The 23,819-nt window shown below is 37.7% G+C and overlaps 1 protein-coding gene across 3 annotated transcripts in view; it reads left to right on the top strand.

The window, feature by feature from the left end:
• The window catches only part of tspan4a (tetraspanin 4a), a 429,441-nt gene that overhangs the window by 385,603 nt on the left and 20,019 nt on the right, over nt 1–23,819 (top strand). For all 3 annotated transcript variants that reach the window (XM_039763729.1, XM_039763719.1, XM_039763739.1), the window contains one exon: nt 2,307–2,381. In XM_039763729.1, coding sequence (XP_039619663.1) covers nt 2,307–2,381 — 75 coding nt within the window. The remainder of the gene's footprint in view (nt 1–2,306; nt 2,382–23,819) is intronic.

Genomic DNA, 23,819 nt, shown 5'->3' with positions numbered 1-23,819 from the left:
TTTTTCATGTTGTCATTATGAGGTGTTTGTTGTGTGTAGAATTCTGAGGAAAAAATTAACTTAATCCATTTTGGAATAAGGCTGTAACATAACAAAATGTGGAAAAAGTGATGTGCTGTGAAGACTTTCTGGATGCACTGTACATAGGGCCAGGCCTACAGAATAGGATAATGTGGTATTACTTTGAACCCAGTTTCTTTTAGTTGCCTTTATAACCAGGCAGTATGAATGCGGTATTGTGAAGTAGAAAACAGATTGACAACTGTCCTTGCTGCTTTCCCTTTATTACTTGCCACAAAAAAATAAACTTGTGTTAATATTGTAATTAATATAGACTGCATCCCCAATATCATAAAAAAATTGCCAATGAACTGAATGGCACTTAGACCATTCATTTCTTTGCTGTTGTAGAATCACAATATTTCTAATGTTTTGATTGTTGTTTGGACTTTCGTCATAGTGATATGTGGAAGTTCTCCTCCCATTTATGTAATGCCTCATAAATTAATCCCAGTCTGAATTTCTTTAAACACTGGATTCAGTGATGATTCTTTTCAGGAGTCAACACATTGGGCACTCAACACCTTGTTCTTTTTTTAATTGTTCATGAAGGATGGATTCAGCTGACCTACAAGTAATCCCCATATTGTCTGCCATCTCACTCACTGTGACTCACCATTACAGTTCACTCTACAGTGGCAACATTTTCTTCTGTCATCAGTGTTGAAAGCTAGCAAGACCTTGAATTGAGTTCAAGAGATGTTCTGCCACAGTAGATTCTTCATTCCCCTTTATATGCACATTTGACTTAGCAAGAATGAATCTCTAAAGGAGTATTGTTCTCTAGTGTGAGAAAATCAAGATGGCATCTTACATAACAGCATAACACTATAACCCAAAATTTCCAGGTACTTGTAATTCACATATTTTTAGCACACTGGAACTAATCTTTGGCCACTTACAAGGTGAACCCCATAAATAGTCGTTTCAGGTTCATATACAGTGCTATGTTTTCTAAAAGGTGAGGAAAATTCTTCTAAAACCCCTGAGAGAAGGTTAAGAAAGATAAACAGAAAATTTATCCTCCTTTTACCTCATTGTTTTTCTCTTGAGATCTAACATAATGGAATTACACCACACAAAACACTCATGATGTTCATTTTGCTTTATGGAATTTGGCTTGTACAACCACAGTAACACTTTATGATAACACCATAAATCCCCACTATTATTGGCAGAGGCTAATTTATTAGGAAAAAACTAGACAGTTCCTCAAAAAGTATCCAAATTATTTGCTTTGGATGAACACAAGGGCTCTCACCAGCAGTTTAAATAGTTTAGCCACCATAGACCACTGTATATGTTTATATGATCTTCATAATGTACTGTATACTGTTAAATTCTGTTATGTTCTTTTTTTTGCTGTTGGATTTTCCAGTATTGGCTGTGTTAGGCAGCTACAGTGATGTCTTCAACACTCTGATGCTATCAAGTATATGACCAAGACAGGTGACAATAACAGTGGAAATTTTTTGCAGGAGCTGAGATTTAATAATAGCGAGTGAAGGTTTTAGAGGTGAACAGCATATCCTACAAAGAATGGTTCAGTTAAGTTTTATTTAGCTGTAGGAGGCAGCAGACATCTGCTGTATGATGCACTAGTTAGGTTGTGAACCTGCCTGTACCTAACAGACATTCCACAGCAAAGTGCCAGAGTTACCTTAAAACTGAATGATATAATGGCTATGATGCCAGTCCCATTTCTTGTACTTTAGGAGAGGCAAGTGGTAATATTTGTGCAACTAGAAACTGGGTATTCAAATACTTAGTGTTTTTTTATATTAGTGGAAATTGTGTTAGCAATTTTTTTATTTTCTTGCACAAGGATAAGTCACTAAGTAACAGGTAAAGCTGCCATATATTGAAAACGGGTAGGGCTTTATAGTACACTTTATGCCAATAAATCGAAATGACAGAAACAACCAATAGGTTCAAAATTGTTCATATTTAGTAGACAGTGTGAATCCCTAAATGGGTCAGTATAGTAGTGCTCCTTCCAGTTTAGATGCATGGGCTTCCAGTTTGACATATTCATATTTGAGTGTCATTTTTTTGACAAGAAGTGGCATGAGATTATCAGTGCCAATGAATAGTCCAAAGGCTGTATCTCATATACCTGTAGAATGATAATATAGTCTATATGGTTATGATAAACATTGAGAGAGAGTTCCCTCAAACCACGTAATCTGTATATCTGCTTCTGTGAATTTATCAGTTGTTTATTTCCCCCTCTCTTTTTTTGGCAGTTTTTCATTCTCCTTTTGGTTATTTTCGTGCTTGAGATGGTGGCAGTCATTCTGTTCTTTGCCTATAAGGATGAGGTAAGTGTTTCATTATTTTATTTCTTTAAAAGACTACCTGATTTCAGATATGACAATTTAGGTTAGAAATACAGATACAAATATCTCATCACTTGAAAAGCATACATTGTTCTTTCAATAGTCAGGCAGGCTGTCTCATTCAGTCTTCTCACAATAAACAATTCAGTGTGTTCTGGGAAATAAATACTTCTGCCAGCTACTGTCCATGCTCCCAGCTTGAAAAGGATCGAAAAAAAAAAAAGCTGCATTTAGTTGGGCTGTGCATATAAAATGAGGACTGGGAGTCTACTGTTTCACATGAGGGAAACGGTTCAAGGTCAGAGCACAGTGCAATGAGAAAACAGAGAGGAGGAAGAGCAAGACTAAGTGATATGGAAACAGAGAGAATAAAAGGGTGTAATATACAGTACCTCGTATTTTGCATAAAATGATCATGTAATGTCGATTGTCTTTTATTATATTCTTAATTTATTTGAAGAACATCTTGAGATTATGCTATCTTTGTCATCTGATTATAAAATGAGGTTTGAGTGCCTGAGGGTATAAATAGTGTAACTGCAAAGAGCAGGACATGAAATGATATGTCACATCTACCTGTTTTTAGATTTACTTTAGAATTACTATAAAAAGTGATGAAATTATTTTAATGTCATTTTTTCACCAGAGAAATAAGTCATGTATACTCAATGAATACAAAATCATTTAAACACAAAAAATGAATATTGAGAATTCTAAATGTAAATGTAACTGTGCTATGCTTACCATGCATAGATAAATGTACAGAATGCTGCTACTATGAAGGTACATTTTGTGGACCTGTAAGTGTGTGGGAACCACACCCTTTTCTTCAGTAATACAATAAGGTCTACAGTGCGTAATGTAATAGTTTCATTTGCTGTGAGAGCACTATGAATGCAAGGCACATTGATTTTTTTAGGAAACCATGGAGAGAGGACCACCCACTCCCTTTTTGTATAAAACCAAAACCATCTGAATCGTATAAAAACATACTGTATCCCATCCCCCATTCTGCACTGAAATGCGATTAAATCTCTAAACTTCTTGCTTAAATCTAAGTTTTCTTTTCTGTCTCAAGTTTTAATTTCACTTTATACATCTAACATTTCTTTTACTTCTTCCAAAAATAATATTTTTCTGCTTACCACTACTCCTGCCAAGATTATTATGGCCTCTGGGTAGAACCGTCTTGAACAAGTAAACCTTTAGTGCTGGTCTATGCTCCTTTGTAAGCCTAGCCCACCTGGTGCTGTGTACAGTCAATACATAACATTTGGCTGTCAAAGACAGAATGTTCTGATCTGATCAATATCTCAACTTAGGAGAGAGTGCAGTTTCACTGAGACAAACAGAGATCCAGAGGCAAACATAGCATTACACCTCTGTGATTTTTTTTTTTCTAAATTGATACAAAGTCCCTTTCTCTTGCCAATGCACTGAATCAATTATTAAGGCAAATAAATTGTTAGCTTATATTTAAAAACTGTTTGAATTTAAAACAAAGGGCGTAACACTCAGTCCCTTTAATGCGCTAATGAAGCCACATCTGGAACACTGTGTGCAGCCTTACAACACAGAATGCCATAGCTGCATTAGAAGCTATGTAGAAAAGAGCAACCCACCCATGTGTCCATATTATTGTGGTATTTCCCTTTATTTACCCTTTACCTAGGGGTAAGTGTAGTCATCAGGTTTGTTACTGGGTTGGTCTGCTGTCACACCTTAAGATTAACACATGCGCACATAGATATACACATACACACAGATACTCAGCAGTACCCTATGAATGACACACACACAGCTGGTTAATCTGTAGCACTCTAAACCACACAAATGCCTTATGAATAATATAGCCTGTCACTCTTCTGGCACTTCAAGAGACTTGCTTATTGTCAGCATGGACAACATAAGATGTTTTAAATATATCTCAGACGAAAATATTACTTTAGTCTCTAGGAACATATTCAAACATACAAAGGCTCAATATCCTTGGCTATAGGCAATTTATTAAGCAAGAATTCCTTATTTTACTTACTGTTTCCTACTATTGGGTGGAGCTCTCACTCTCAGCCTTAATAAACCTTGCAGCACAGAGCATATGGCAAACCTCCGGCTGCATCAGGTGTTCAAAGACATCTACCTTATTATGTCAATCACTCTAGATATGAAGACAAAGTATAGAAAGTTAAAAGCAGCATGGTATTTATTATAAGAATAATAATACCAGTAGAGAAAAATAAAAGAAAATGTGAATAGTAAAGTCTGGATATACTGTATTTTTTGCTCCATAAGATGCACTTTTTTATTTTCCTTAAAAGTGGGTGGAAATGTCTGTGCGTCTTATAGAGCAAATATTGCGTCACAGACCGTGATGTGTATTACCTGACCTGACTCTGATGATGACAAGGGTTCTACATCGGAGAAAGAATGCACATCGCACTTTTGCCGTCGCTGTACTTTGTATATGTACATGGGAAGCTCTGTAGTGTACTTGTGACTTAACACTGTAGGAAGATAAGAAAATAAATCAAGATAAATAACATTCGATCTGGCTCTCATATACAAAGTACAGCGAAGTCAGCTTCCTCCTGCAGCTATAGACTCTTCAGTACAAGAGTGGCTCTCCATGGTAGTGTTTAGATCTAGACGGTGCATATACCCAAAAAAGAAGTCTAACTGCAATCTCGTACCATTGCTTGCAAACTGAAGTGTCAGCCTGCATTTTTCATGGCATTACACATGTATTTTTTGAGCATGCCCATGTCGATCAAACACAGGAAGCTCTGCAGTCTACTTGTGACTTTACGGTGTGGGAAGTAAGTAAATAAATCAAAGTAAATAGGTAAATAACATTCAATCTGGCTCTTATATGCAAAGTACAATGACAGCAGCTCCCACCTGCAGCAATGGAACTCTTCAGTACACGAGCGATTCTCCAGTATATATTCTGTAAATAAAGCTTCAGAAAAAGTAAAGCTGTCAAGGATGAATGTCGCAGGCAGCTTGTGATCTAGCACTCAAAGCTGTTCATGAAATGCTTTGCTAACGATCAGATGGAAACAGCCACACATTGCTGGCGACCTCTTCTAACATCGCTGTGTTCTCCTCATCTGTCACTCTTCATATGAGGCAAATTTATTATTAAATTCTACTGGGGGTTTTTGCAAGATGTAATTGATACATGCACCTTATTGGCTGGCTATCAATGTGATGAATGAATTTGTCCATTTTTCCAAGCAGTAAAGTTTTAATGTTGCTTAGTACCTACTAGCATGTCTTCCTTTCCCAAGCTGTAAACCCATTTAGCACCTTGTTGTCCCAGATGCCCATCCTTTCTCAGGTTATAAAATAATTTATAGCCTGAGGCATTGCCATGTTGTTTTAAAAGTGAGGTACAATTCGGGAAGAGGATATGCTTTGATGTGTCTTGTATTTAAGTTTATGGAATAGAAAATGCCAATTCAAATTGTTATATCCAGCTCTGTCCTGCTTCCACACAAGTAAAAATCTGAACAATGGAAGGACTTTGGAAAATCTAATGCTAGCTAAGATCTGTGGCAATATCTGCAGATTAAAGCAAAGAAAAGACACTTAGGCTGCTATTTGCAGTAATATAAATATAGGATGATTTGGATGTTGCCACTTTATTTGTCAGCACAATGTGACTTTATTATCCTAACTCAGTAGCATCTGTGCCATGTTCTCTTCTTTTTGCTGTACCATTTTTTAGTGTTTTGCTGTTGAAAGGCTACTTTTAAATTTTAAGACTATAATTATTGAGAGAGACAGTCTTTTATAAAGGTAGCTACCCAATGTCCGTGTACCAGTGTGTACTAGTGTCATGCTGAATGTGAGACAAGGTCTTAGTTACCAGCCGTAACCCCTGGGTGGCATGTGGCCTAATGTTTATTGCTGCTGCCTCACAGATCATGCATCTTGGGTATAAATTCTACTTCTACTTCTTCCTGTAGGCATTCTGCCCTGGGTTGATTTCTTCCTTGCACCTGATGATGGAGGGAAAATCTCTGGCTGATTTGACTTTGTATAGAAGTTTTTTGGGTTATGGTTATGCCATTAGCCAGAAGTTGATAGGAGACTGTTCTAATATGGTTGATACCTTGCTTCCGGAAAGAACAGTTCCCATAGTTTAGGTTGAAACATCATAGGTAACTACAGTAGGACTACAGGAGAAGTTTAAGCATGCAGAATGCCCATTATCCAGACCAAGGATTTCTTCCTTTAAGTAAACAGTAGCTATAGATTTCCCAACACAAGTAATGATTATTATATTTTTAAGCACTGGGAATCAAACTGAGCACAAATATTCACATGTACTGTAGAAGACACCAGGCGTATGTCACAAATACAGTAGAATCTTTGCTTTCATCATGTACATGAATTTACAAGAAATTAAACTTTCTTCTGCACTTGGTAGTAGACAGCTGTTTGGGCAGATGACTATTTTGACAGTTTCTGCAACCACTCATAATTTGCAGGTCTCCAGACGTCTTGTGGTCAGTGGCTAAGTTGGACTCCCATATGGAGGTTGTTCCTTCATTACACTGTAACTGCTAACAGATCCTATAATTCAGTTGTAACCCACCAAAGAAACTGTAAATCCCCTGGCAATTACATTCTATTTTATTTTATTCATGGTATGAAAGCCATTAGAAACCCCCTTGCACAACACTCCCTGACAGTGAACCACCACACATACAGTGGGGGAAATAAGTATTTGATCCCCTGTTGAATTTGTAAGTTTGCTCACTTACAAAGAAATGAACAGTCTTTAATTTTTATGGTTGTTTCATTTTAATGGAGAGAGATAGAATATCAACTAAAAATCCAGAGAAAACACATTGCATAAAAGTTACAAGTTGATTTACATGTTATTGAGTGAGATAAGTATTTGATCCCCTACAACTCAGCGAGAATTCTGGCCCCCACAGATTGGCTGTGTGCCCATGTGGCTCACACTACGATCAATCACAGATACTCCTGATCTCAACTCATTATGTATATAAAGCATACCTGCCTCAAAATCAATTTCTTCCATTCCAACCTCTCCACTACCATGGTCTAGATGAAAGGATGTCAAAGGATGTCAGGGACAAAATTGTATACCTGCACAAGGCTGTAATGGGCTACAAAACCACCAGCAAGAAGCTTGGTGAGAAGGTGACAACTGTCGGTGCGATTATTTGGAAATGGAAGAAATATAAAATAATCACCAATCGCCCTCAGTCTGGACCTTGCCTCATGGGGTGAGGATGATCATTAGAAAGGTAAGGGATCATCCCAAAACTACACAGGAGGAGTTTGTTAATTATCTGAAGGCAGTTGGGACCGCAGTCACCAAGAACACCATTTGTAACACACTACGCCGTAATGGATTGAAATCTTAAAGCGGCCACAAGGTCCCCCTGCTTAAGAAGGCACATGTACAGGCCTGATGTTCAGTGGCAAACTTAAGATCAAATACTTATTTCCCCAATTGAAACAGTTGAAGTTCAACAAGAAGAAACATTTTTCCTTTTTTGCCTTTTACTCTACGTGTGTAACAACTCATCTCTATTCTTGTGTGGATCGTTTGCTTGAATTTTCACTAAACCTTTTACAATTAACTTTTGGACTGAAAAGTTTCTTTCCGCATGCGTTTGACTCATGCTTGATCCTGCCTTATCTTCCCGCAGCTACAGATTATAAATGGGTATGAATTAAATAATTGTGCATAATAACGCCATGTAATGCATACATCTCATTGTGAAGATCCAATCCTTTTCCTGACACCTATACCTGTAAACATATAGAAATAACTAAATATTTCCAGTCTGGATTGAATTTGGTTAGTGCAAAATATGAAAGCAGAAAAGAATTAATGAATATATGAAGTAGAAGATAACAAAGACAAGAAAATAATTAATTAAGCTACCAGTTATCTTTCTGATGTTACTGAAGGAATGGATGGCAGTTGTTATCTTCTCTGGCAAGAAACTGCTGAAGGTACAACAGCTCTTACATTCAATGAACAAACACACACACAAACACTTGTGAATATTAAACCAACTGAATCTCAAAAACTGAACTTGGGTGCAATGGCAAGTATTTGGGACCCCCTGTCAATTTTTCAAAATTGTATTGCCATTCCAAGGGTCGTTCTGAGCCTATGTGATATCAGGCACCTTAAACCAAACTTTGTAAGGTAGGATAACTGATTTACTAATATTTATTGTTTATTATTTTTATACTTGTATGTTCCTCTGTATTTGGACATGGTGATAAGTGATGACCTATATTGGTTAATTTAGGTAAAATAGAAAACAGAGATAATTTTGATGTCTAGAATGTTATTGTTTATAATATTACAAAATTTCTGAATTAGAGCTCAGTGCTGGCTGCAGCACAAAATATTCAGTGCACAGCTTGTATATGTCAGGAGCTGCAATGCTGTAAAATCTAGCATTGCACCCACTGCTTATTCAGCTTTAGCAAGAACAGTCTAAGTTTAAGATCATCCATCCATTATCCAACCCGCTATATCCCAACACTGGGTCATGGGGGTCTGCTGGAGCCAATCCCAGTCAATGCAGGGTGCAAGGCAGGAAACAAAGCCCGGGCAGGACGCCAGCCCACCGCAGGGCGCACATACACACCCACACACCAAGCACACATAAGGGACAATTTAGAACCACCAACACCTCACCTGCATGTCTTTGGACTGTGGGAGGAAACCCATGCAAACATAGGGAGAACATGCAAACTCCACGCAGGTAGGACCCGGGAAGCGAACCCAGGTCTCCTTACTGCAAGGCAGCAGCGCTACCACTGTGCCACTGTGCCGCCCCAAGTTTAAGATCTTTATTCCTTAATTCATGTTTTTGCAGCACATTATTATGCTATTTATCATATTAGTGTTTTTTTATTTTAACAATATGTTTATATTTTGTATGTTGTATTTTTCTTGAATTGCCAGCCCTTCATATAAAGCCTAAGATAAACAAGGTTGGAAAAAGCAAAATAATAAAACACCACCATTTCTTGCAAAAAAAGTCAAGCTCTTACACCATTTTGACAAAGTGGTGAAATTACATCATTTTGACATATACTGTATATGCACACTTCTTTCATTATCTAATGTACTTTGCAATTTATGGATTTAATTGACCATTGGGGTCAATCATTGTGTATGAGTGACAGTAGAATTGTGGTTTATGCTGCACAGGAGCCATCCCTGTAGGGTTTGAGGCAGATACTAATCTGTAGCATTTAGTAAAATGATTTACACTGGAACACCACAACAGGTGTTTTCACATGTGGGGATATAACACTGTCACTGCACAGTATGGGACTTCATCAGCTGTAATAAAGCAATAAAGGATCACCACCCGCTCGACAAAGAACGGCCTCTGTGGAGTAGATAGCACTTGGTGAGCAGGTCTGGTATACTTCAGCTGTTTTGTGCACATGCTGAAAATCCAATTCCACATGAGAAGCAAAAACCGAAGCTTTCACCAGCTGTCATCTCCTAGCAGAAGCATTTCACGTACAAGTGAGTTAGCACTTGTCTCAATTAATTGGTCTTTTATCACTTGTTCCCTTAGAGAATCAACAATATTGGACTGCACTAAGTCATTTAAAGCAGCCACTTAGTGAATGATGAACTCTCACTGTAGGATTGCTGTTGTTAAATTAGCACTTACACTGTACAGTACATATGGAAAGACAGTTCCTATACATACACTTCTTATGGGTACTTTAACACTATATAAGTTAATTTAAAGCCAGCAGTTTTGATGTTCATACATTTCCTATGTTCTTGATAAAAACTAAAGCCGTTTTAGAAGAGTAATAATTTTCTAGATGAAGCTTCCATTTTAGCGTTTACTAGCAGATTTTTCTGTTTGTTTTTTTAGCTAAGACTTAGACGCAGCATTGGAACACTGCAGAATAATTGCACCTGTTACAGAGGTGGTAATAATCTCTACAACTATCAAGGTGGTTTAAAACAACAGTTTCTACCTGTCAAAATGGGTGCTTTACTCATCTTCATGAAACAATTTTTATAAAGTTTTGGAGAGACATATTGAATGAACATAGTCAGTCATTTTCATTTTCCATAATGCCATGTGACAGGTGAAAATGGGAAGCACAGTCTTGTTTTCTATCTCCAAAATTCTTCTTCCTTACTGTATCACTTGATGAGTTAGCTATTTGCTTTATTTGCTGTATGTCCCAATAACAGCTGAATTATTCATTCACAGACAAAATTTTCCAATCTTCTCACTAAATATTGATTGCTGGTTTATGAATACCTTTGGAGTTAGACAGTTTGTGCTTTGAAATTGCAATTATTTTAGAGTTTTTCTTTTTTGTGGTGATCAGTGAGTAAAACAAAAACTATAACATTTTATTAAGATTCTAAACATGTCAAAAAGTCAAAGTAACAAGTCCTTTACATAAAGCAATGTCATTAGACAGAACACCAAGAGACTGGGTTAAAAAAAAAAATAAAAAGCACTTCCTGCCAGGAGTGTATGGAACTTGGATCAAGGAATAGAAGTAAAATGGAGATACTGTGAGGCTGAAGTCCCTTGGAACAGATGTTGTATTTATTGGTAAGGGCAGAGATTGTAAAGATCTTTCAAAAAGGGAAGAGCAGAAGAATAGTCAAACACATAAGTAGGATTTCATACATATTAAACCTGTTAGTAGAACAACACCAAAATTGACATTCCTTTTCCTTAAGGTTATTTGTTTGTTTGAATACAAAATCTCCTGTGAAGGTAGAGTGTTTGTAACCATAGTTTATATACTTTTTTATGCACAGACATCTTTCTTAGCAGATATGAGCTGCCGAGGTGCTCCACATCCTACACTACAAGAATACATTCCTGACAGTAAATAGATAAGCTTCCCTGACCGAGTGCCCGACTACACTGTAAAAGTGGTTTGCTTGCTGGTGTTTGTTTCTTTTTGTATATTATTTATTATAGTTTATTTACCAATTAATTTCTATAGTTTAAATGTCTGGGATTTTTATTTTTGGCTAAAGAGAGTACACAAAGGTGCTCTGAATGCATTGTATTGTATGGATTGAAGAAAATACTTGAATTAATGGTATTGAAATTCTGCTTAAAGCAGATGTTTCTACACTGGTATAGTTATTGAGAGGATTAATCAAGTAACATTCCATCATTGTTAAGGAAACAAATGCATACATCCATCCACTCAATCCTTAACTCACAGGTTCTAGTTCAGGGACATCTAGGCAACTATGTTTTAAATAAATAAAGTAATTATGCATTACGTTCAACACCAAAGTGGTAGTCTTTGTGACTTTTCTGTATACTTTTTTGTTTGACAGGATGAAAACAGCTGCACAATCTGCTGAAAAGCATGGAGAAAAACAATATCAGTTATTAGCAATTCCAGATGAAAGTAGCAGCTCCTTCTCCATTCATTGTTTTGTATTAATTCATGGTGTGCAGAAAAACAAACATGCAACACGAGATCATTTGGCTTGAATCAATTTGGGGTAAAAACAGGAAGTTTCATCCAGACCAGTTCATCAAGAAATTCACTTTGAAGGATGCTATGGTTAAGGTGTGGTGTATAAACCATTGACTTTACCTAACACCTATGTTTGCAGATAAAGTGGCACAAACAGCACACCAAGTGTATATTCTCAGGAAAATAAGTCATCTGGTGATAAGAAACACCCCCTAAAAACCCTGACTTCTCCTCAGTAGGGTATCTGTAGGGTGCAATGTTTTTTTATTCAATGGAAGAATTTCAGTGGCTTTGTTATAGTATTGTTTAGGTCTACTGATTTATTCAGAGAGTAAGGTTTACTGCTCTGAGGGATCATATTCCTTTTATGGGAAAGCATTTCACAAAAATGGTAGTGGAATCTTGTAGCATAATACTGTCTTCTTCAATAGGACACAAATGATGGTACTTCTTTTCTGACATCCATATCTCTATTTTTGCAATATTTTCCTTCTCTGGCAACACTTTACAGAGTTACTATAAATTCATATACAGTGATGATTAAAAAATTATGAACCAGACCCTATAGTAGAAAAAGCAGCAAGACTGAGTAAGTTACATTTTTCTTCATATTCTTTTTTGAATACTAATACACTTGTTATAACATTCACAAAGCTTTTCCATGCCACTCAAATGAAGTGTTGTGCAAACCCTTTGCATCAGCTGACTTGACATCTTTATGAGTTAGCACAGCATAGATCAAAGAGGTATAATTCCTCAAGGTTAGGAAACAGGTAGACACGTACTGTCATGACTGGGAGTAGGATGCGTGTGGCATCTCTTTCAGGCCACAGTTTTGCAGAGCAGCCTTTGAATCCTTTGCAGCGTAAGCGGGAACACTGTCGTTTATCAGAAGAGGAATGGTGAACAGCTGGGAGAAGACACTTCATTTTCTATTTTGTTAAAAACACTTTGAAATAATAAATACACTTAACCAATGGATTCCTTGGTACCTAAAATCCATAACATGCTTCACATTTTGACCTAGTAACATTTAGAAAAATAAAAAAAAATTAAAAAATGCAGATCATGACACTTCAGTGTTGAAGAATTACTTCCATTGGTTTGATTGTTGCTTGCACTCTGGGTCATAGTCATATATTGAGGTTTCATTGTTGCTTATGAAATTCTTCTTAAACTGAATGTATTCCAAATTCAAGAATGTGTTGATGCTTCAGTTCAGGAGATAACATTCTGAAAATTAATCATTTATAGTTACATTTAAAAAAAAAAATAGATTCATAACTAATTCTTGTGGCATCAGCTAACTCATGGACTGTCACTGATGTCCCATTATGCTATATTTCTGTCATCAATGTTAAAGGCTGACTAAGCCTTAGGTTATATTTGAAAGATGCCTCGCTTTAGTGGAATTCTGCAGATCATCTTTAATCTGCAACATATTCTTAAATTCCTTAGGAATTTTGGACCATATTGGTCCATGTAGGCTAAAGCAGTTCCAGGAAGAATTTTTGGCAACTCATAAATGCTGCAAACATTATCCTGCTGAAATTATCCACATGAAAAGGATAGGCTGTGATGTTCAAAAAACGCTCAGCTAGTATTAAGTTGCCTAAAACCTAAAACTTGTGTGTCAAGAAAATATTCCACAAACTGTTACTCTACCACCGTCAGCCAGTTCCATTGATAATAGGCATTATTTATGCTGTTCATGGCTAATAACAGTGGAACCTCGGTTCACGAACGTCTCGGTACACGTACAACTCGGTTTACGACCAAAAAGCTCGCCAAACTTTTACCTCGGTTCACGACCACACACTTGGTATACGAACAAGCCAGTTTCCCTTTCGGTTTGTGCACGCTGATGATTTCCGCACGTGTTGCATTGTTTTTGGTCAGACGTGCGTGCTTTCGCTGTGAACTCTTTGTGCTGTATTCCATTTCCCTTACGGTTCGTACGCGCCAATTACTGTATTTAAGCATGTGTTGAGCCGCTACCTGTTCATTGTTTTCAGTCAGACGTGTGTGCTTTACCTGTGATCTCTTTGTGCTCTACAGTATTTCGTGTGCTTTTGCAGTTAACCATGGCTTCTAAGAAAGTGATGAGTAGTGAGAAGAAAATTGAAATCGAAGTAAAGAAAGAAATTATTGAAAAGTTTGAGGGTGGCGTTAGTGTTACTGATCTTGCCGCCGAGTACAAGAAGTCAAAATGTACGATTTTGACTATTCTAAAGCAGAAGGAATCTATTAAAGCAGCTGATGTTGCAAAAGGAGTTACAGTGTTAACCAAGCAGAGGCCTCAAGTGCTGGAAGAGGTGGAAAAACTGTTGCTAGTGTGGCTGAACGAGAAGCAACTTGCAGGGGATAGCATAAGCGAGGCAATGTTATGCGAGAAAGCCAGGAAGATTCATGGCGATTTGCTGCAAAACTATTCTTCTATGAGTGCCGAAAGTGAGGAATTTAAAGCCAGTAGAGGATGATTTGAAAAGTTTCGTAAAAAAGTGGCATTCATAGTGTGGTAAGGCATGGAGAGGCTGCTAGTTCCGATGCTGAAGCTGCGAAAGAATTCGTGAAAAACTTCACAAAATTAGTGGAGGGCGAAGGCAACATCCCGCAACAAGTCTTCAATTGTGACGAGACTGGATTGTTCTGGAAGAAGATGCCGAAGAGGACCTACATTACCCAGGAAGAGAAGGCTATGCCCGGCCATAAATCAATGAAGGACAGGTTAACCGTTTTGCTGTGTGCTAACGCTAGTGGCAACGTAAAAATCAAGCCGCTACTCATTTACCGATTTGAGAACCCTCGTGCTTTCAAGCAGCACAATGTAAACAAAGCCAGACTGCCTGTGATGTGGAGGGCAAACACGACTTTTAATGCGTAGGAAAAGGCAAGTCACATTAGACTGCTATTTCACTAAGTGTGATCCACCAGCTAAACGGCTAAAAACACCAGAAACCCAAGAAATCACAACAGAGAAAACACCTGAAGGAAAACATCCCTCCATCGCAGAGCCGGACTCTCCCTGAAAACTATAACCTCCTCTCCACCCAGTTCCTCCTCACTTCATGCCAGAACTTGACTCATGCAAGGTTAGTTTTCTTGGTGGTTTATGGTTTTTGTATTAAGGATTTTTCAAAAGTTAATTTTTCAGTTCATAGCGTGAATTGTTGCAATGTTAGTTTTCTCTTTTTTCAAATGTTCGTTTTTTTCCCTGTGCTTAAAACTAATCTAAAAAAAGTGTTTACAGGGAGTGGTTCGTAGCGTGATTTGTTGCAATGTTACTTTTCTTGGTGGTTTCTTAATGGCACATTTTTTTCCCTGTTCTTAAAACTCATTTAAAAAAAAGTGTTTACAGCGATCGGCTTGTAAGGCTATTAGCGTGAACTCCTGCAATGTTACTTTCTTGGTTGCTTGTGGTTGGTTTTTAAATAAAGTTCAGATTTGTTCAAATGTTCCTTTTCTTTTTTTCCTTGCGCTAAAAACCTCATTAAAAAAAGTGTTTACAGCGATCGGGTCATAAGGCTATAGCGCAAACTCTTGCAATGTTAGTTTTCTCTGTTGTTCAAGGTTTTCTCAGTGTTATTCAATGTTTTTACATTTAATTTACTATTAGATGTGCATTCTATCATATAATTAACTATATTTGTGCTTAAAAATGTTTAAAAAATATATATTTACATACAGTTCCTATGGTCTGGAATGGATTAATTGTATTTACATACAATCCTATGGGGGAAATTGCTTTGGTTCACGACCAACTCGGTTTACGACCAGAGTTTTGGAATGAATTATGGTCATGAACCGAGGTTCCACTGTAAATCCCCACCATCTATATGCTTCTGAAGAAATTGAGATTTGTCAGACCAAGCAATATCTTCACTTGTCTAGTTTTGATGGTCACATACCTATTTTAGCCTTGTCGACCTGTTCTTAGCTGAAGCGACGGGAACCTGACATGGTCTTTTGCTGGTGTAGTCCATCTTCTTTAACACTAGAATCCCTGAAGCCTATTTGTAATGCCAGGCCACCTTCATTTTATTTGCACCTCCTCATCACTGCGTTAACTGCGCACCAATAGTGCCTTTGTTTTGCGAATGTGTCAATCGTCCGCAGGCTGGCAGCTTGCTATCCTATCCCCCACTGAGGCAGCTGAAGTCAGACACAAAATTCCAACCTAATAAAAATTCCCACATAAAAGCACATTTGTTTTGTTATACTATATTTGAAAACTAACATTGTTAGATCGGTAGAAGCGTGAACGTGACTGAGAGAATAAAACTGAATAAAAAAAAACACAAACTTTTACATGTGCCAAAAGTTTTCACAGGCTGCTGTAAATGATGTGTATTTTTGATTAGGTTTTATTCTTGAATAAAAACATAGTTGTTTCATTGATTTGTTAGAGACTCAAGTAAATTGTACATTTTTATTATAGAATAGTAACAATAAAAACAACCCACCACTCAAAAGAACCAGCAATGTCTCAATTATGAAGAAGCAGTTATTAACTATGCACCAGTGAAGCAGATATTTGTGAGACCGTGTTTTCACTATGAAAGATGCAAACACACACACACGCATGCAAACGTCTTTACTTCGTATGACTGATATTTTGGTTTCAGTTTTCTCACATTGACATGTAAATTGAACAATTTCTTGTTCTTCAGTTTTATTCTTGAATTAGCAAAATACCCGCGCTTAGCAGCGGTGAAGTACTGCCTTAAAATTTTTATTAAGAAGAAAATTAAACCTTTTTAAACTGAGGGAAAATATACCAATAATTATTTGTAAAGGATCTCTTTGTATACCACATTGTGAGTTCGGCCCTCCGGTTGTAATATGACCAAGCTGTGCGCTGAGCTTACTCTTGAGCATGCAACGTACAGTTGGCCATGTGAACAGTAATCTTGTTTCAAATCTCACAGCTTGGATTGCTGCTGTCATAATCGGTTTGAGTTTCATGGTTTGTTTCAATTATGACAGTATTTGTAGGACTTGTGTTGAAGAGGCGTTCGGCATCTGTCAAGCGTTGTAAGTATACAACCGGTTTCATCGATAACTTCACATCCAGCTTTTGAGATTTTAAACATTCATAAACATCAAAGTGTCCACTACTGAAATCGTCACCTGTGAATCTAAGATGTTTAAGAGGCATTGGCGGTTGTCGAAAGGTGTAAAATTTTTGTCCATTTCGGTACACTTGAAAGCGACAACCGAACAATTCACCGGCACCCATCAACTCACATGCAGATGCATAGGTGAAGGGCTTAAGCATTTCACTTTTATAGTGCTCCTGTGTAGAATAATTATCTCCTGTACCATCATCAGTCCACACTTTGAACCTGTCCCAGTCATTCAACACATAAGACACAATGTTCCTCCGGATATCAAGAGTGAGCCTGAAATATGTAACAAAGAGAATGGAAAAGGTAGGTGCCATCTCCGGGCACTAAAACCACTCGGTAAGTGACAGTTCTTTGATCGATGGTGATCATCTTGATAGACATGTTAATGGGGGTACGGTTGGAATGATAAAGGAAATGGGTACTTGAACAATGTAAAGGAAGTCTAAAATACCTACACAATAACTATAATAATAATAAATGAACAATAAAACAGCGGAGAAGCCGTGGATTAAATAAAAAGGCTGTAGTTATCAGCAGGGAGACGTGAATTCCGTGGCGAAGCAAGGAAGGGGATGTAGAGACTGGAGCGACGGACGGCCTTATATAGGCTGGCAGTCAACAACGTGGGAGGAGTTGGGATGGAGGACCCAACGCCGCCTCACACAGTGACCGATCTGCAGGCTATGGACATATATGTACGTAAGTAGGATTCAGTTAGTGTTGGGAACCTGCGTACCAAATTTCTTGAAGATGGGCCCATAAGTAACAAAGACCGTTGAAAAGTTCAATATGGTGGCTGACAGTGGCATCATACCACCGAAATAAGTACCAAATTTCAGCCTTCTACCTACACGGGAAGTTGGAAAATTAGTGACGTTGGAAAGTTCAATATGGCGGCTGACAGTGGCGTCATACCACCAAAATAAGTACGTACATTGGTTTCGGTTAGCGCAGGGAAGCCGCCTACCAAATTTCAGGAACATGGGGCCATGAATAAGAAAGTTCAACATGGCGGACGTTGTTAACTGTTATGACCGTTACGCATAAGGAATGAGCCTGCCAAATTTCAGCGTTCTACCTACATGGGAAGTTGGAGAATTAGTGACATTGGAAACTTTAATATGGCGGCCGACAAAGGCATCATACCACTGACATAAGAATGTACATTGGTCTTGGTTAGCGCAGGGAAGCCACCTACCAAATTTCGTGAAGATGGGGCCAGAAATAAGAAAGTTCAACATTGCGAACGTTGTCAACCGTTATGACCGTTACGTGTAGAATTTTGAAATGAAACCTGCTTAACTTTTGTAAGTAAGCTGTAAGGAATGAGCCTGCCAAATTTCAGTCTTCTACCTACTCGGGAAGTTGGAGAATTAGTGACGTTGTAAAGTTCAATATGGAGGCTGACAATGGCGTCATACCACCGAAATAAGTACGTACACTGGTTTTGGTTAGCACAGGGAAGCCACCTACCAAATTTCGTGAAGATGGGGTCAGCCTTCTACCTACATAGGAAGTTGGAAAATTAGTGACGTTGGAAAGTTCAATATGGCGGCCGACAGTGGCGTCATACCATCGAAATAAATACGTACATCAGTTTCGGTTAGCGTAGGGAAGCTGCCTACAAAATTTTGTGAAGATGGGGCCATAAATAAGAAAGTTCAACATGGCGGACGTTGTCGACCGTTATCGACCATTATGACTGTTACGTGTAGAATTTCGAAATGAAACCTGCTTAACCTTTGTAAGTAAGCTGTAAGGAATAAGCCTGCCAAATTTCAGCCTTCTACCTACTCGGGAAGTTGGAGAATTAGTGGTGAGTGAGTGAGTGAGTGAGTCAGTCAGTCAGTCAGTCAGTGAGGGCTTTGCCTTTTATTAGTATAGATACAAGCACACTTGTTATACCTTTTGTGAAAGTGTTTATTTGATATTTGGACTTTAGTCTTTACACATTAAACATTTCATGTCAACTTGTTATCCTTAATACTAAAACAAATTCTGTTTTAGTTATGTGTTCAACATTCCTTGCCTTGCAAGAAATATAACTCTACATTTATACAGATTGTTGTAGACACAGAACACATGTATTTCAAATAATAATATATTATTTTCCTATACAATTCCAGACACCTCACTTCAGATAAACAAACTTCAGCTGTGAGAATTTTGTGTCCGTCTTCAGCTGCCCTGGTGGAGGATGGGATAGCAGGCTGCATGCCTGCAGCTGACTGACACATTTGCAAAACAAGGCACTATCGGTGCACAGTTAACACTGTGGTAAGAAGGTGTGAGTAAAATTAAGGTTGTCCGGCATTATGAATATTTTTGCAGGCTTCAGGGATTCTAGTGTTAATGTGTGATTTCCTGTGCACTAAGAGATGCCCTTCTGTACACCACTGTTGTAAAGACAGTTATTTGAGTTTGTGTGGCTTCTCCGTTAGCGTGAATGAGTTGAGCTATTCTAATCTCACACATTATTAAAGTATTGTTGACTGTATAACTGTCACATTGTATTCTGTTTTGTGTTTATTGTTTCACTCTGTGAAAATCCAAGTCTGAGATTCTGCTACCACCACGTTAATCATAACATGGTCCAAGTCATTTAGACTGTTCTTCTCATCCAACCTTTTATTTATTCAAATAAAGTTTCTCAGATTGTCTCTTAGTCCTTCTCCTGTCTCATCTTGGAGCAAAATCCTGCCGACTAAGCCACTGTAAATAAAAGATAACACAGAAAAAGTTTTGGGGTAGCCACTCTATATACATGAAGATGTGGGTGGAAAAAGTGTAAAATCATCAATCGGTCTTTATAGAGTAGAGTCAAACAAAACAGAACTGATTCATCCATCCATCTATTTGGATAACAAAATGGTGCTTTTAAAGTTGGGTGGAGGAAATGATGTGATTGAGCCCAGAACTGGAAGTGATGTCATCAGCCCTGGAGCTGGACACGATGTCATTATGCCCAGGTGGAATTTCCTTCAGGTGGACTGTAGGAGAAAGGGTTAGAGCACACTGCCACCCCTTGGTCCGGCATGGGATTACCATCATTTGAGCCCTTTCACCACCTCCCATGCCCTTGTATGTGACTATCGCCTGCACTTCTCACATTTCTGTTAACATTTCTGTATTCATCTTTTTTTACTGTGTTAAGAGCCTCCTGTGATTATTTTTTCTGGATTTACAACACACTTTTAATTTCGGAAACAAATGAAAGTCACATCGAGCCAGATCCAGGCAGGTGTGAAGCAACGACCGTATTGTTTTTGACCAAAAACAATGGGACTGACAATGCAGTGTATGCAAGTGCAAAATATCTAGTTACAACCTCCATCCCCCATTTCAACAGAATTCCCTTATAAATGGTAAACACATTTAATAAATGATAAACAATTCACACGAAATAAATAAAACAGACACACAAGCCCAGCAAAAATAAATTGCTTCAACTAATTCAGCCCTTAAAGCTTCCAAAAAAAAAACCAAACTGTACTTAACACTAGAATTAGTAGAGCCTACGGAAAATCTTGTAAATCTGACCCACCTTAAATCCCTTTGCACCTCTCTGTCAGCGTCTTTTGTCCTGTAAATGTGCCGATAAAGACAAGCAGCCTGCTATTCCATCCCCTCACCGCCGCAGAACGTGTACAAAGTTCTCCCAGCTCATGCCTTAATTATCTGGGAGTGAAGTGCTGGAGTTTTAGAGTGGAAATAATAGATTGTTATTTGGAACAAATACATTTCATGTGTGTCCAGTTTCTACAATAATCTGTGTAAACACATTGTTAAAACAGAAACATTTTTCATATTTTAGTAATAAATGACAAAATGTTGGCATAAACTATATAATATGTGAAGCCTGAAGTCCAAAGATCAAATAAACACTTTCACAAAAGGTTCAAGGACAATACAACAGCTTCCATGGTGTAGCAGTAAGATTTGCTGACTTGTACTCAAGAGTCCCCGGTTCAATCCTGACTGCCTCCTATATTTACCGTTTTGAGTAGTGAGCTGCTCTTATTGTTAATATTGTACAATAAACACATACATTTGTTTTCCATCTGTACCAGCCGGTATACATTTATAGTACTTGTAAAAGTTAGTGTTTTTTTTTTTGGTTTTTTTTTTTCACTTTTATTCTCTCAGTCACGATGACAATACATACAAACGCCCCCGACGCCCACCCTACGGGGGATTTGACGCTGTTACTTTTTATTTGAGACTGGGAATAACTTTAGATGTAAGTGGTGTTCTGAGGTAATGGAACTGGACATTCTCTAATCTGGATGGATAAAAGCTGACACACAAATGCTGGTGAATCTGCCTTCATATCTCACCATCACTTGATTTTTTTTATTCAGTTTTATAGAGTGTTCCTGCTCACGCTGAATTTGTATGCACCTTATGGTCCATGATGTCAAAGCCGCACTGACAAAAAAAAACAGAGACATAGGTATATATGATATTTGGAATTATTCATTTTATGACCTTTATAGTACAATTCGGAAAACATTGTGGCACGGATGCAACATTATTCATATTACTCATATTCTATCCCATAACATCTTGCTGTTGTAATCAGTGACATATTTTTTTCCCCACATGTTGCTGCATGGTGATGTTTCTTTTGTACTCCAGGACATGCAGAGGAAAGAATAGTACAGAGAGGTTAGTTCAGCACTATATGCAATCATCAGATTCAAATGTTAACAGTTCACACACACACGCAAGGACCGTCCTTCCTACATTTACGACATGTGTACCTGTTGCAATGTACACACTTCTCTCTATGCTGTGGTTTCTATTACACTGAAGGGGCTGGGGAAGCGGTGGTCTTGGAACAGAACCTTGTCAATGTTGCATTCTCTTTTGCTTTATCCATCACCTTTTCTTGTAAGAAGTGATGACAAAGCTCCTCTGCAAGGTGAGCCATGAACATTCTTCTTTTCTCAGTGGCCCCCATGCATGCCTTGTACAGTACATGTGCATTGTTGCGAAGTTATGAAAAAGAAAAGGAAACATTTTTAAAAAAACGTAACATGATTGTCAATGTAAGTGTTTTGTCACTGTTATGAGTGTTGCTGTCATATATATATATATATATATATATATATATATATAGCAAAATACCCGCGTTTCGCAGCAATGTTGTGTGTTAAAGAAGTTATGAAAAAGAAAAGGAAACATTTTAAAAATAACGTAACATGATTGTCAAAGTAATTTTTTTTTGTATTTGGCGGCAGCGTCACAAAGTTGTTTTCGTCTAGCTGCATCAGGAAATGTACCACGACGTCTGACACGGCTCCTTTTTACTGTTTTCTCACAGCTTGGATTGCTGCTGTCATAATGGTTTTGAGTATATATATATGTACACATACATATATATATATATATATATATATATATGTACACATACATATATATATATATATATATGTACACATATCTACATATACACATATATATACATATCTACATATACACATATATATACATACCTATCTACATCATATATACACACATATACAATAATACATGCATACACACACACAAATTATATATATATATTTGTGTGTGTGTGTGTATACATATATATATATATATACAATGTAGATAGGTGTGTGTGTGTGTATATATATATATAAAAAACTCGTAATTCCGTCCCACCTTAAATCGCTTCTTAAATCCCTTCACACCTCTCCGCCAGTGTCCTTTGTCCTCTAAATGTGCTGATAAAGAGAAGCTAGGAGCAGCCGGCTATTTTTATCCCCCCACCAATTTAGAACGTGCACGAACTTCTCCAAGCCCATGCCTTGATTGAGTATCTGGGAGTGAAGCGGAGTTTTAGAGTGGAATAATAGAATAATAGAATAATAGATCGTTATTTGGAACACACGCATTTCATGTCTGTTCCGTTTCTACAGTAATCTGTGTAAATACATTGTTAAAACAGAAACGTTTTTTATATTCTACTAGTAGATGACAAAATGTAGGCATAAACTATATGATGTATGAAGCCTGAAGTCCAAATATCAAAGAAACATTTTCACAAAATCAATCATAATCAATCAAGGCAAGAACTGGGAGAACTTCTTGCCCGTTCTGAGGCAAAAGGGGGGATGGTATAGCAGTCTGCTTGCTGCTTGGGCTTATCGACACATTTAGAAAGCAAAAGAGGCTGACGAAGAGGTGCGAAGGGATTTAAGGTGGGCCGGATTTACGAGTTTTTTTGTTGGCTCTGGTAATTCTAGTGTTAATGTGGTAAGTGGGTGGAAGGGGAGGATGAGAGTGAGTGCTCCTGAGGTGAGTTTCAAATATAAACTGTTCGTCCTACCATAAAGCATCTTCAGCCTAACCAGACCCACTTCCAGATCTGCCTATGATACAGGTTTGCATTCACCTGGTGGTCCCAATATGGTAGGAAGTATGATAAAGTTGGTTTTTCGATGCACCGTCTTCATGCACACGCCAATCTTTATCCTTCTAGCTGCTCTCCTCATAAAAAGCTACTGCCTTGTAAGATTCCGCAATCAAATGACTGATTTTAATTTTTCCATTTCTGTCCACACCACATTTAATGCAGCCTTTTAAATTACACACCTACATTATGTGCTTACATAAATGGATTTAAAAACAATGTTACAGCTGGAGCAAAAGTGAACAAGAGAGATACTTGAAATTGTTAGAAATAAATACACAAAAATGTACAAATGTATAGCATAAACTACTGAATTGATTTTTGTGGGTGCTGGAGCATCAGTGTCTGTGGCATATGTGAAGA

The sequence above is a fragment of the Polypterus senegalus genome, chromosome 1 (assembly GCF_016835505.1).
Source record: "Polypterus senegalus isolate Bchr_013 chromosome 1, ASM1683550v1, whole genome shotgun sequence".
Taxonomy (NCBI): Eukaryota; Metazoa; Chordata; class Cladistia; order Polypteriformes; family Polypteridae; genus Polypterus; species Polypterus senegalus.
The sequence above is the reverse complement of the archived record's forward strand: the minus strand, read 5'-3'. Positions and strand labels throughout refer to the sequence as shown.